The following is a 14,253-nucleotide window of genomic DNA, read 5'->3' on the forward strand; positions in this document are numbered from 1 at the left end:
AACTTTATAGTCTAAAATGTGTCCGTCTTTTTTGTGCTCTTGTCTTTAATTGACATGTTTTTCCATGTATTTTACTACTTTTACACAAGTATTAAACATCATCTTATGATTTCTGTACTATGGCTCAATCTTGCAGGAGTAGTAGAACTGAGCAGGGTAGCTTCAAGACATGCTCCCTGCTTCAGTAATATAAATCTTTTTGCCTGGTCCTTGCCAAACAGCAGGGGGTGTCTTTCTCTCACTGTGCTCTAGTAGCCCTTCCATTTGTTGTATTGTTGTTGGCAGTTGTGCTCCAGTAGTTACAGGCCTTAAGCTGGCAAATGTGTGTGATTTCAGATTCCATTCGGCCAAGCATCTTGGAAGTGAACTCAAAGACTGAAAGATCCAAATCTTGTGATGAGGGACTTGATGACTACAAGGACGAGGGGAAACTGTAAGTTGTACTTCATAGTAAACGGGGGTTTATTTCATAAGGTCTTGTAACTCACACCTATACATACTCGCATTCCCCTCGTTGGGCTTACACTCATTTCTGTTTCTGTTTTTGCAGAAGCCTGAAGCAAGGTTCCAGCCTTAAAGGAATCAAGGTTTGATACAAAATTATTATGTGGAAATAAGGAAATAAATGCGTGCAAACAAGATTTGAATTGGCCCTTGCAGTGGCTGCTAAATTTGCTTTTTGAAGGCTAAAAGTATTGCTAAAAATGCTGTATTTTATAAATTGAACTTACTTGACCAGCCCAGATTCAGCAGCCCTATAACACTAAAGATCCAGCCCTTCAAAGCTGTCCACAGAAGCTTATCTTGGATCTTCTTAAGCCATCTTATTGGGCCACTGCACATGCTTTCTGTTTTAAGCTCAATATGATTGTTTTAGAATGATTTAGAAAGTGCCATTCAGGAACAATTCACAGTTGGTCTTCATTTTTTTATTTGTGGTTTATGCATTATTTAGCTTTGTGTTCAGCAGCTCTCCAGTTTGGAATTTTAGCCAGTTATTTATGAATTTATTAAATGGTATAACTAAAAATGTGTTCTTGCCTGATATTGGGAATTCCTTTAGGCAAGAGAAAATGTGCCGTCATCCGAAGACTCTGAATCCAGGAAAGATTCCTCCTCTGACGTCTTCAGTGACTCAAATAAGGAAGGCTTTCTGTATTTTCGGCAGCTTACTACTGAGAAAGGAAAGGTAAGCAAATGAGCTAACACCCTGAGTACTAGGGAAGGTGAGCGGTAATGGTCCGTAGCAAACTTTACCCACAAGAAAAGGGATGTTTACCTTTCTGCAATTTATTTGCAATTGCCTAATCCATTAAAGCTTATTTCCAGTAGATGGCCAGGTGACTAGTTTAATACCACTAAGATGTAGGAGCACAAAGCAGTGTATTGGGTTGGGGGCTCAGCCTGATCATCATGTCTAATGGGCGAGGCCAAAATGGTCATAATAGCCCCCGGTTGATTTATATGGTAAGTGCCTGCTATGCCAGAACTTTTCAGTCCATCACTACTATAAAAGGCATAATTGACCACTTTCAGGCAACAGTTACCCGATAAATCCTTGGGGAGAGTGCTGGCAGGTAGTTCCCATAGAAAGTGGAGACAGGTTTGGGCTGCTTAAAAGAATACTGTCATGGGAATACATGGTTTTTTTTTGTTTTGTTTTTTTCAAAACAGTTAATAGAGCTTCTCCAGCACTGAAATCAGTTTTTCAAAAACACAAACAGATTTTTTTTATACTTAATTTTTAAATTCTGCATGGGGCTAGCCATATTCATCATTTCCCAGGGTGCCACAGCCATGTGGCCTGTGCTCTGATAAATTTCAGTACCACACTTTACTGCTGAGCTGCGTTGAAGTGATATCACCCCCTCCCAGCAGCCAATCGGCAGAACAATGGGAAGGTAGCAAGATAGCAGCTCCCAGTAGGTATCAGAATAGCATTCAATAGTAAGAAATCCAAGTCCGGCTTGGGACTCCTCCAGTTACATGGGAGTAGGAGAAACAATAGGTTAGCTGAAAGCAGTTCTAATGTGTAGCGCTGGCTCCTTCTAAAAGCTCAGACTCAGGCACAATGCACTGAGATGGCACCTACACACCAATATTACAGCTAAAAATACATTTGTTGGTTTAAGAATAAAATTTTAAATGGTAGAGTGAATTATTTACTAAGTAAACAGTGTAATTTAGAAATAAAAAGTATACCACAAAAATCATGACAGTATCCCTTTAAAGCTGCACTCAAAACCTGACATTGCCCTGTGCCTCATAGCTCTAACCACAGAGACAGCAGGAAAATCCAGGTGATGATTAAGCTCAAGATTTTAGTTTCAACCATGAAGATTTGTTGTAATGCCAGGCCTTTTGTTTCCAGAGAGTGAGCGGGAGCATGCGGCCCTGGAAACAGATGTACGTTGTCTTGCGTGGCTCAGCGCTGTATTTGCAAAAGGACAAGAAAGAGCAAAGCGGCCATTCCTCAGCGCAGTCTGACGAGGAGCAGCTAATAGGCATAAATGGATGTTTAATAGATATATCATACAGTGAAACCAAGAGAAAGAATGTGTTCCGTCTGACAACATCCGACCGTGAATTCCTCTTTCAAGCAGAAGATCGAGATGATATGTTAGCTTGGATTAAAGCTATACAGGAAAATGGCAATCTCAATGATGAGGTACATAAAGTGCTACTTAATCTCTGCTCTTGTTCTGCTACTATTTTGTTAGGCCAGTCCTTGTCCCATAGGTGTAATACAAACTGACCAACAGGACTGACCAACCCCTCAGCTCCTCAGCTTAAGACTACCAAGTGCTTCATGCTGTTCCCCTAAGGGTCACTGGTAGCGAGGACCTTGTCCAGCTTATGTATATGTTAAAAATAACTGTTCAAATGGCATACACAAGCAAGGTAAATGGTGTCAACGATTTTCTGCTGCAGCAGTGCCTGTTCAATTCATTTATTTGGCCATATGCAGCAGGACATGCCCCCCGGGTTCTGTAACACTGCATTTTATGCAAAAGGAATGCAAACTGTTTAAAGCATAGCAGTATCTAAAGTTTGCACCAAGTTAGCTTGTTTTGTTTTCTTTTAATTTTAGCCTTTGGTTTTTTTGTTTTTTTTTTGTTTTTAGCAAACCGATCAAGCAAGCAGAGTGCTTATTAGCAAGAGAATCAAAGAATATAATACAATGATGAGGTAAGCTAGCTGATGATTGGGGGGGGGGGGGGGGGGGGTGTTGGTTGTTTCTGTGGTACATTACTAATACAAAAGCTGTGTTTTTCCAGCTCCTCCAGCAACAAATCTGAACAGTCTCCAAAACCGTCACGGCAGACTTTGAGCATCCGGCAGCCATTCCGTGCCACTAAACCCGAAGGCAAGCTTCAAAGTCCCCACTCTCCAAAACAGGAATCTGAGAGAAGGTTGTTCAGCAAAGGTTTGTATGATCCAAGTACTGGAACATTTACATATTTATTTGGCAGTTTTGTCAAGTGCAACGAACTGCTGCATCTATATGCCATGTCCTTTTCGGCTTGTGTTGAATGGGCAGCATTTTTAGCTATGTAAAACATTTACAATGTCTGCAGCATTGGTGATAAATTCTGTGCCTTGTAGCCACCTCCCATGGAATATTGCAGCTGATGATCTGGGCGGCCTGATGTGACTAGCTGCTGCCATCTACAATAACCCTAGGGTTAAGCCACAATGAAACATAAGTCATAATTTCCCTCTACCTTCCATTTTTAGCCCAGTTCTCTTTTAATCTTGAGGGAAAAATATATAGATCCTGTACAGCACCATCTTGTAGATGGTAGGTTTTTGTTTAATGGTTATATTTCAATTTTAAGAGAACCTAACCAATCCAGGTATTTGAGATATACTATTACATTGTAGTTTCCAGAACTAATAACTTTATTTGGGACCAGGCAATGGCCAACTATGGAAAAGGAAGACCCATTCATACACTTACAGTGTAAGACATCTAGATGCATTCTTTTAGGCACTCTTGTTTACATTAAAATTATGTTGGGCCATTGTTTTCCATTGATAACCATGTATTTAACCTTTCCTTAGATGATATTAGTCCACCTAAAGACAAAGGCTCATGGCGAAGAATCATGAAAAAGCCCTTTGAGAAAAAGCCAACCACTGGTGGGACTTTTGGTGTGAGGCTGGATGACTGCCCCCCTGCTCACAACAACAAGGTAAGGAAACATTGCCTTCAAAATAAATGACACTTTGACATATGACATTAAACACATTTTACGACACTCAACACATGTTTTATTTTTCTCCCTTTCTAGTATGTCCCCTTGATAGTTGATGTATGTTGCAAGTTAGTAGAAGATAGAGGGCTTGAAACCACTGGTATCTATAGAGTTCCTGGTAACAATGCTGCTATATCTAGCATGCAAGAAGAGCTCAACAAAGGAAGCACAGACATTGATATCCAAGATGATGTAAGTGCGACAAGTATTTTCTGTGTCTGTAAAATACATTTTTATGTTTGTTACATATGCTGTATTATTGATTTGTAGAAATGGCGTGACCTGAATGTAATAAGCAGTCTACTGAAATCCTTTTTCCGGAAATTGCCAGACCCTCTGTTCACTAATGGTAAGTAAGCTTGAGCGTATCCACTGGAATTGCAAGCAGTCTTATACTGAATGGTGTGCAAGTGTATTTACAGTGTATATTTACAGATACCTTGTATATTGTTAGCACTGTATACTTTGCTTTCTACTTTATTTTTTCTTAGAATTAGAAATTCTGTTGATTTATTGTTAACAAATTCCCCTACTGTATGAATAAGCCCCAATATTCTTGTTTTGCAGAAAAGTACAATGATTTTATTGAAGCAAACAGAACGGAAGACCCAGTAGAACGACTGAAAACTCTAAAAAGACTGGTAAAGTTGATAAGTGCTGCTGAATATCTTGAAAATCTAAATGAGCAGTTATTGTAAAGTTATTCTGTGGGATAACTTGCTCGTATTGGCAATCAAACCTCTCCAACCCTTCACCGATCACTTCTTTGGCATTTGGTTATCTCCATTAGTTGCCCTGCACAGATCAAGTAACCTTAATGTGTAGCTTCTACATGTTCCAAGCAATTGCCATCACAAGTACATTTACACTGAGTGAATTGCTTTAAGTTGGAGACTTGACTCCAGAAAGTTAATGTATTAGTGAAAGTTATTTAGAGATGCATACACCTATTGTATTTGCCTTTCCAGCTACAGAAGTGCATTGTGTACGACTTAGAGAGAGTAACCAACAACTGCTAGTCGGGGAAAATTTCTTATATTCTAGTGTTGTGAGGAAGTGCTATGTCTTTAGCTGGAAGCCTGTACATTACATTTTATTTTAGATTCATGAATAATTCTGGCATAGGGTGCGTTTTGCTCAGTCAACATGGTGGTCAAATGCCTGCTTCCCCTGCTGTGAGTCGCTCTTCACCGACCAGAGTAGAAAGCATTGATTTTCACCCACATTTTCCCAGAAACACACCACTGAAGGGGGTTAATCATATCGATCTAAGGTGACCTGTGGTGTTGCCTGTTGGTCAGTTGGTATCGACTTTGGTGGGTAGTGGGCATTTTGATTTCCGCTGAAAGTAGCAGGGATCAAAACATGTGGGTATTGCATTTAAACTTGAAATAATGCACATAGGTCCGTAAGTGAGGTGGCTGTTTGTGGCTTACTTTGCAGATATTGGATTTACCAGACCATCATTATGAAACACTTAAATACTTGTCTGCACATCTGAAGGCCGTGGCAGAGAACTCTGAAAAAAACAAGGTACTGAAATGTCCTCTCTTGAACTGGCCATACATTGAAAGATCAACATGTTTGGTGAGGTCAGCAGACAAGCGGATCTTTCCCTGATGTGGCCACCTTTAAGGGCCAAACAATCTGATGGCAACAACGGGAATGCAGGTGTTGGGGCGAGGGCCACATCAAGAGCCACATCCTTGATCCTGCGGGAAAATCAAACCTGTCAATGTATACTAGCCTGATTTTTGGCCAGATATCGGTTGGGCAGTCAGCTAGCACCATACACGAATAAGCTGCCAACTCAGTCTGCAAGTGTCTTACCCTCTTTACTTGGGTTAATTTAAAACTGCTTTTCAGCTTTCTGTCAAACAGCAACTTCTTTTTGTACTATCCCAAACACACTATAACTGATATTAGTTTGAACATCTATGGCTGTATATTTGTCTCCTACTTGTTTTCCTTTAATGTGCTTGTAATGTGTCCTGATACACTATTTTCCAGTTTGTGGCACAGGGCGCAGCAATTTGGCTTTTCTGTTTCTGTACTTTACTGTATATATCACTTTTTATATTAGAGCTTGGGACACTTGGGTACTAATTAAGGGTTACCTAGCTTTTAGGCAGCCTTAAAAATTGGAGGCTCACCAGTTGGTCAGTCCCCTGGCAATTATTTAGATGCTTTATTATTTACTACTAGATGGAACCCCGAAATTTGGCGATCGTGTTTGGACCAACACTTGTTCGGACATCGGAAGACAACATGACGCACATGGTCACACACATGCCTGACCAGTACAAAATAGTGGAAACCCTGATTCAGCAAGTAAGTCTATATTACATAGAGTATAATTGCCTTTGGTTTCTTGCCTGCTAGACCCTCACACGTCTTCCTTGTGTTTTTAGCATGATTGGTTTTTCAGTGAAGAAAGTGCAGATGAGCCAATTGTAAGTATTGTTTCCAGTTTGGTAAAGTACAGCAGTTTCATTTTAAATGATTAGATTACCAGTACTAGAGCAAACTATTGTATTTATGAGTATTACAGAATGTTGTGTAGCTACGTTTGTATCGGGGATAATCTTTCTCCACATGTTTGTTTGCATTTATGATTGAGAAGGAACAGCTAGTCTATCTTCCATGAATAGAACATTCTTAATAAAAAGTAGTCACAGGGGCAACCCATATTCTTAAAGCATTGCTCTTGCATTAGCCTTTATGGAAAATGCTACAGTGCGGAAGGCACTATGGCAGCTTCTGTTTCTGGCACTGATCATGTATTTTTGTATTTGTACATAAGGGGCTGCCATATTGCCTGCCTTGGCATTGTCCGTTATACTTGTAATGAAAAAATAAATGGCAGAAAATCCCTAATTATCTACTAATACACAGGATATGTTAATAAATAAGGTGTATAGTGTGGCTGAAATGCAAGCTGGTATGGTAAAGCTGCCTTGCTGATTCAATAGAACAGTAATAAAAGTATTTGTGTAACGATGTTGAAGAGATCTTTGTTTATCAACTGTAGACAGCTGTACAGGAGGAAAGCACAGTAGAGTCTCAGCCAGTGCCAAACATAGATCATTTACTCCCCAACATTGGAAGGACTGGACTTTCTCCAGGAGACGTATCAGGTAACTCTTGCCTGCATAGAAAGCACCACTTGGCAGGCTAGACTAACAATCTGTGTATTTTTTATTTCTTTTTTTCCTAGTTTTTCTTTCAATTATTCCAAAAAAAAAAAAAGGTGCTTAAAACTTTGTAACCCAGACTTTAGCCTTTTCTCAAGACTTTGGCTTAGTTCTTGTAGCTCACAGCAGGACTGCCAGTAATACACTTGGAATATTGAAGGAAGATGTCCACTTCGCCATTACATTTCAGCATGATGTGGGCCAGTGTTGGCCATATAAATTTGCATTAAAATATATTTACAATCTGGATTAAAATAATGATGACAAATGAAGAAGCCTTTGTACTTGGCAGGTAGACTAATACGTATATAAAGCTACTGGAGGGCCACATCTGGATTGGGCCTTCAGCTGAACATCCCAGAAATAGACGACTTGCTTTACAAACAATTTTCATTTTGCTTCACAGTCCCGGTTTTGTATGTAAACCAAAGTCTGGTTGTTTGTCTCACTTTCCCTTGTAACCATGCATTTGTCTAGAGACCAGTGGTACAGCCAATTAGACTTCCCCCATTTGCAGCATACTGAAATGTAATCGATAAACGAAGCATCCTAATAAAGGGATGGTTCGCCTTTTAAGTTATCTTTTAGTATGTTATAGAATCTCCATTTCATTTTTTTATTGTTTTTCCAGCTATTAAAAGGGGTCAGTGACCCCGGCAGCCAAAAAAAAACCAAAACTATTGCTCTTTGAGGCTACAGTTTCATTATTATTCTTTGTAACTACTTTCTGTTCATATCCCTTTCTATTTATGTTCCAGTTTCCTATTTTAGCCATTGCTTGGTTGCTAGGGTAATTTGGACACATCTGCTGCTGAATAAAAAAAATCTAAATCATTTAAAAACCACAAACAATAAAAAATGAAGACCAGTTGCAAAATGTTTCAGAATAGCACTCTCTGCAACATACTAAAAGTTCATTTAAACAGCCCCTTTAAGAAGCACAAAACAAACTGTACATGGAGTTGTTCAGCGATAGCTAGACACGTACACAGTGCAGATTATATTATGGAGACTAAGATCAAAAAAATAAAATGTATAATAAGGCTTGCAGTCTCTCCCTGGCATAGGCCTTTCCTCTCTGTGTGTTTGTGTATATCTACCGAACAGATGGCACCAAGTGGAACACGTTTTCAATGTACTAAAATTCCTCTTCCTTCTTTTTCTTCCCTTGCCCACCTATTCTATGGTCTAGTATCTCTGGATCTCTTAGCCAATTTCTCCTCTCTGCTTTTGCACTAACCGAGCATGTTGTATCCCACAGCAATACCCCTCCCACCCACCTCTAAACCATGTTGTTAGCACAAAGGGTTTACTTCTGCCATTGCTGAAACAAGACCTTTTTTATACTGATGTCAACACAGGCGAAATGGGAGGCCTCTATCACACAGTGATGTCACTAGTGGATTCTATGATGTCAGTGATGGACGGCTGGAACTGTAGGAAGAAGGAGGACTGCTGTCCCCATTGTAGCTGCCTTGTCTGCAGAAATCCCCGTTTTTTGTAAATGAACAATTTAAAAAAACAAAAACAAAAAAAAATGCACTGTAAATTTTTCTGTTCAGCGTATTTTAAACAGATCGATGCTACTTTCTTAAAGTCTCTCTGCCATTTCTTGTTATTTCTGAAGCAGACCCTGAGGAGAGATAGCATGGTATGGTCTATTAGTTTTTCTAGTCATAAGCATTAGCCATGTGTCTATAAGGGGTGCGGCATGGGGCTAAGCACTTTTAGATCAAATAACAAAATGGGGGAAACCAAAAAAAAAAAAAAAAAAATACATTTTGAGTTAAAAAAAAAAAAAAAATCCAATTGCAATTTGAATTGAGCTTGCAGAGCAGCTAGCTGGCCCCGTTCTGCCCTCTTTATACTTGTCTAGCCTTGGTTTTTTTTCCCTTCCCTATAGTGAAGTCTTTCGGTGTTCATTGCTCATTCCATACTGGCACTAGCGCAGACTAACCACTATTCTAGCACATCCTAGAGCTGACTTGAGCGTCGCTGCTGAGAACTATCTCCCCATAAGTCTCAGCAGTGATTTGCCAAAGGCAGGCTCTGAAATACGACGTGAAAGTGAAATTAGGGCTTTTGCGTCTTGGGACTCAGGTTTTCAAATGCACAAGCCAAATGAGATCAGCATGAATGTTTAGTGCCTCTGTTTAGGATATAGAATTATGTAGAACAACCCTAACCCCCCCCCCCCCCCCCCCCAATAGATCCTTGTTCTTTGAACAGGTCTTTAAATGTCAGTGTCTCTGTTTTTATTTTGAAGAACAGGGTTCCTTGCCATTCCTATCATTGAGCTGGTTCTGCCTACAATTCACAGCATCCTTTCATGGCGGTGGCTTTCTGTGGTGCAGCTTGCATCTTTGTGAGCTATAACTATCCCCTTTGTTTTCTTTTGCTTTGACACATTTTGTTCTGTGCTTGTCCTTTCCATGATGCGCAGCATTAGTTGTTACTGTAGTGCCTTCTGCCTTTGTGTGACATTTACCCTTTATCTTTTGCTTCTTCACAGATTCGGCTAGTGACTCGGCAAAATCTAAGGTAAACAGCATCACAAGCTTGCATCTTTATCATTTATTCAGCAATCCTCTCATCACTAACCAGGCAGCTCATTGTCTAATCCATTAATCCCCAACCAGTGGCACAAGAGCAACATGTTGCTCACCAGTCCCTTGTTGCTCCCAATGGCCTCAAAGCAGGTAGTTATTTTTGAATTCCTGGCTTTTGGGAAAGTTTGGTTGCATAAAAACCAGGTGTAGTGCCAAACAGAGGGTCATTGTAGGCTACCAGCCTATATAGGGGCTACCAAATGGCCAATCAGAGCTCTTATTTGTAACCCCAGGAACATTTTCCATGCTTGTGTTGCTTTCCAACACTTTTTACATTTGAATGTGGCTCACAGGTAAAAAAGGTTTGGGATCCCTGGTCTAATCAACGGGTAGATATTTTTTATGAATGCAGATGTTAAGGTGGCCATACACGGGCACCTTTAAACATTAAGCAGCTCTAGCTACAATGAAGCCTTCAATGGGCTCTTAGGAAGTAGGTACATCAAAATAAAAAGTATAGGAATAATAGTATTTATAAACACTATGCTGTAAAACTACTGTGTGTAACTATGTAAGCAGTACAGAATAAGGATACAGTATTAGTAATTTGATAGAAACCACATTAAAGTATAACTTGTGTGGAATGGTTTTGGAAGCAAGAATGATAGTTTCTATCATCAGGGTGTAATTCAGTTTAATTACATGCATTATTTTGCACTATTGCTATAAATGAGGTTTTTCTGTTTGGAAAGAATGTTAACTGTGTATTTCCTGTCCTCCTTGTAGGGTTCTTGGGGCTCTGGGAAAGATCAGTATAGCAGAGAGCTGCTAGTGTCTTCTCTGTTCGCTGCAGCCAGTCGCAAGAGAAAGAAACAAAGGGATAAACCCCAGCCAAGCAGTTCAGAAGATGAGCTTGATAATGTATTTTATCAAAAGGAGCTATTGCAAGTGGAGTTTCAGAGGCCAGACAAACAAAATGTTGATAAGGATGTGGACCTGAAAGCCAATGCACTTTCATTAAAAGATGCTGACAACATTAAGGGCACAAATATAATTAAGGAAGATAAGCTAGAAAAAGACATAATGCATTCTGAAGCCACTTCTCCTTGCCCCCCAAAGCTTTCAGAACCCCCAATAGTGAATCATAGGCTACCACCAGATGACAAAAACATCCCACAAATAAGCTTCCAAATGGAAGAAAGCATGTCTGACTCAGGAACTATGCTTAGCACTTCATCCCAAGCCTCTGCGCAAAGGTCAAAACCCAAAGTGGTTAGTCCTGAATTGAAAGGCAGTGATTTCCTAACAGCGGATGTGAGCTCCATCACCTCCGATTACTCTACAACATCATCAACTATATACATCACTGGGTTAGACCAAAATCTGATCAGCCCAGAGGTCCAGTCTGTGGCAGAAAGCAAAGGAGAGGAAGCCGATGATGAGAGAAGTGAACTTATTAGTGAGGGCCGGCCAATGGAAACGGATAGTGAAAATGACTTCCCCATATTTGCTTCAAGCATTGCTTTCGACAGGCAACATCGGAGCAAAGTGGAAGAGCCAACGAGGAATGTTCAAGTGAACTCAGAAGGAAGTCCCAGCTGCACAGAAGGGAGTATAACTCCAAGGATGGACAGACGAAGATTTAGCTCTCATAAACTTATTGAATGTGACACTTTATCGAGAAAAAAATCCATACGACAAAAGACAGATAGTGAATGTTCTGCTGAGAGCAAAAACGAGGAAACCCTGTCAGATGCGCAGGAGGCGGTGAAGAAAGGTAGGTCCCTAAGCATTGGGGACACCACAACCAATAATGAGCCTGAAGAGCCGGCCTGGAGAATTAAGATAACAGAGAGGCTGAAACTGCGCCTTAAAGCATCTGCAGATGACATGTTTGGAATAGGAAGTCAAAAAGCACAGGCTGCTGAGACCCGAAAGAAGAAAAACATTCGGAGGAGGCACACACTTGGGGGACAGAGAGACTTTGCTGAAATCAGCGTTTTAAATGCTTGGAAAATCAATGAGCCAAGTTCTAAGGAAGCTGAACTTTCTGCTGTGGATCGCTTGAAGCCAAAGTGTCCTTCTCAGGACCTCTCCATTTCCGACTGGCTTGCCCGGGAACGTTTACGTACTAGCACATCTGAACTCAGCATGGTGGAACCTGAAGAGAAACGCATTAGTGACGCCACCAGTCAGAAGGAGCCAGCCTCTCCCAGTCCTCCGCCGCCGGCATCATCTCCCTCCCAAGTAAGCACAGCCATCGTTACTGCTGGAAGCGAAAGCCCATCCCAAGGAACAGCGCCCCCGCCTGACGATCAAATGAACGGCGACAGCTTCCAGAGCAAAAACAAAAACAACTTCAGTCCTGCCGTCGATGCCCACCCCCATAAACTCTCCGGTACTCAAGTCGTCAGATCTCGATTTTACCAGTACCTTTAAAGGCTCCCCACAGTTGCAGTTGAATAGCTTCTAGTTGATTTACATGTATATCTTGTGCCTGAACTTTATTTTGTATTTTTTTTTTTTCAGCCTTTTTAGGGCTGGATTCATTCATAGGCCCTGTGGAACGTCTTCACAGAGCTTAGCTGCAGCCAGACGAACATGTCATTGACAGAATTAACTGTTTTGTTTTTTTTTTGTTTTTTTCTCTTTTTTTAATGGAAGTTCTCACAAAATCTGAACAATTAATTTGGAGATAAATTCTTCTTTGTACACACTGCTAGTCGTGTTTGCTACTTCATTATCTGCCACTATAACACCCATCCTTCTGAGTTAGCTCCAATGTCAGGGATCTGCAGCCTGAGTCTCTACCCAGAATCCCTTGCTAGCTGTTTTCCTATTAAGGGATGATGGGAGTTTACCCGTTGGGAGAACCAAGCGCTTCAGATCCCTGGCCCCAAGTAAAAGTGCCTCATTCTGAATTCATCCGGTTCGCTAGGGTGCCATATTGTTACACGCTAATTCGAGAAAAAAAACCCAAAAAAACGTTAACTGTGAACAAGTCTGTAACGTTTGATCCGTGATCCATTTTCGTCCAGTTTTACAGATTTTAACAGGTGGATTCCGAGCTTCCATTCCTACGCATTCCAGTCAGATCTCCCAGTTTTATACGCAAACTTTTAATACCGTTTTGAGTTTTATGTGACTTGAATTTTTAATCTTTCTGTAAGATACAGTAACTTAAATGTATATACTAAATGTGTATCTTTTCTTCAGATACCAGATTTGATATAAATGTTGTACAATAGGCATGTAGATAGTGAATTGGTTTCTTTTATTGCAAAGGAATATAATTCTGCATGAAGTCCCAATAAAATCTTGTACCATGCCTGTGAGCAGCACACCCACGTAAAAACACTGGAAATAAAAGTCTTTGGTGATCTTTTTTTTTTTTTTTTTTTCCCATAAATACATTTATCTTGCCCTTTATTCCCAGTAACCAGGAAGGAAGGAAGTTAAGGACAGTGGCACGTGGGTGGATTATGACATTTAACACTGCATGTTCTTTTAGGAGCCCAAACAAATAGAAAAACTCCCAAATTCACATTGTCCCCCATATCTTGCCTGAAATCAATAAAGGGGAACTCTACCCAAACGCAACTTAAGCTTTTTGAAAAGTAAACATAATTTCAGGCATATTTGCAATATACACCAACAGAAGTCAACCCCCCTTCCTATTTGAGAGTTTACCAGATTTTGGCGTGTGTCCTCCCCGTCCTCCAGCAGCAGTCTCCCAATTTTTCTGAAACCTCCGCAAGTCATGTGGCTAATTCAGAGTGCGTTTGGCAGTAAGTACTGGGTGAATTCACTTGATGCATTTGCACATGTGCGGGTAGAATTTTTCAGCTTTAGCAGTGATTTTACTCATGCGCGTGACATCACTTCCGGGTTTTGAAAAGTGATGCAGACAGCTCTGCATCAATTAAAAAATATGCACCTTTTCATGGTTTTTAATATAATAATATGATTTGGAACCGTTCCCTAAGCCCGGGGGCATTTTTAGCCAATGGGAAGTAATAGGTGGTGCAAGCATTAGTGTTGCTGACCTTTATATTAACGTTTAGTACGTCACTGAATCTCCTATTCCTAAGCCATGGCCTTTATTTTCTAGCCCCCAGCCTGTACCCCTCCCTATGACTGTGGGTTTTTGTTTCTTTTTTTTTTTTTTATAAAAACTTCACAAGAAAAGATTAACATAACTCAGACCAACACGCCGGCCAATCATTTTAAGACAGGTGGGTCCGCGGGCTG

At 40.5% G+C, this 14,253-nt stretch overlaps 1 protein-coding gene across 4 annotated transcripts in view; it reads left to right on the plus strand.

Moving 5' to 3' along the window:
• arhgap21 (Rho GTPase activating protein 21) overlaps positions 1–13,383 on the plus strand; it is a 90,640-nt gene extending 77,257 nt beyond the window's left edge. For 3 of the 4 annotated variants that reach the window (XM_018094500.2, XM_031903149.1, XM_031903150.1), the window contains 16 exons: positions 337–433; positions 551–587; positions 1,064–1,189; positions 2,372–2,668; positions 3,125–3,189; positions 3,279–3,427; positions 4,066–4,196; positions 4,296–4,451; positions 4,530–4,608; positions 4,827–4,900; positions 5,703–5,792; positions 6,465–6,590; positions 6,671–6,712; positions 7,291–7,396; positions 9,966–9,994; positions 10,789–13,383. In XM_018094500.2, coding sequence (XP_017949989.1) covers positions 337–433; positions 551–587; positions 1,064–1,189; positions 2,372–2,668; positions 3,125–3,189; positions 3,279–3,427; positions 4,066–4,196; positions 4,296–4,451; positions 4,530–4,608; positions 4,827–4,900; positions 5,703–5,792; positions 6,465–6,590; positions 6,671–6,712; positions 7,291–7,396; positions 9,966–9,994; positions 10,789–12,441 — 3,257 coding nt within the window. In that variant the 3' untranslated portion in view covers positions 12,442–13,383. 4 annotated transcript variants of the gene reach the window in all.
• The last annotated feature ends 870 nt before the right edge of the window (positions 13,384–14,253 follow it).

Source organism: Xenopus tropicalis, chromosome 6 (assembly GCF_000004195.4).
Source record: "Xenopus tropicalis strain Nigerian chromosome 6, UCB_Xtro_10.0, whole genome shotgun sequence".
NCBI classification, from domain to species: domain Eukaryota; kingdom Metazoa; phylum Chordata; class Amphibia; order Anura; family Pipidae; genus Xenopus; species Xenopus tropicalis.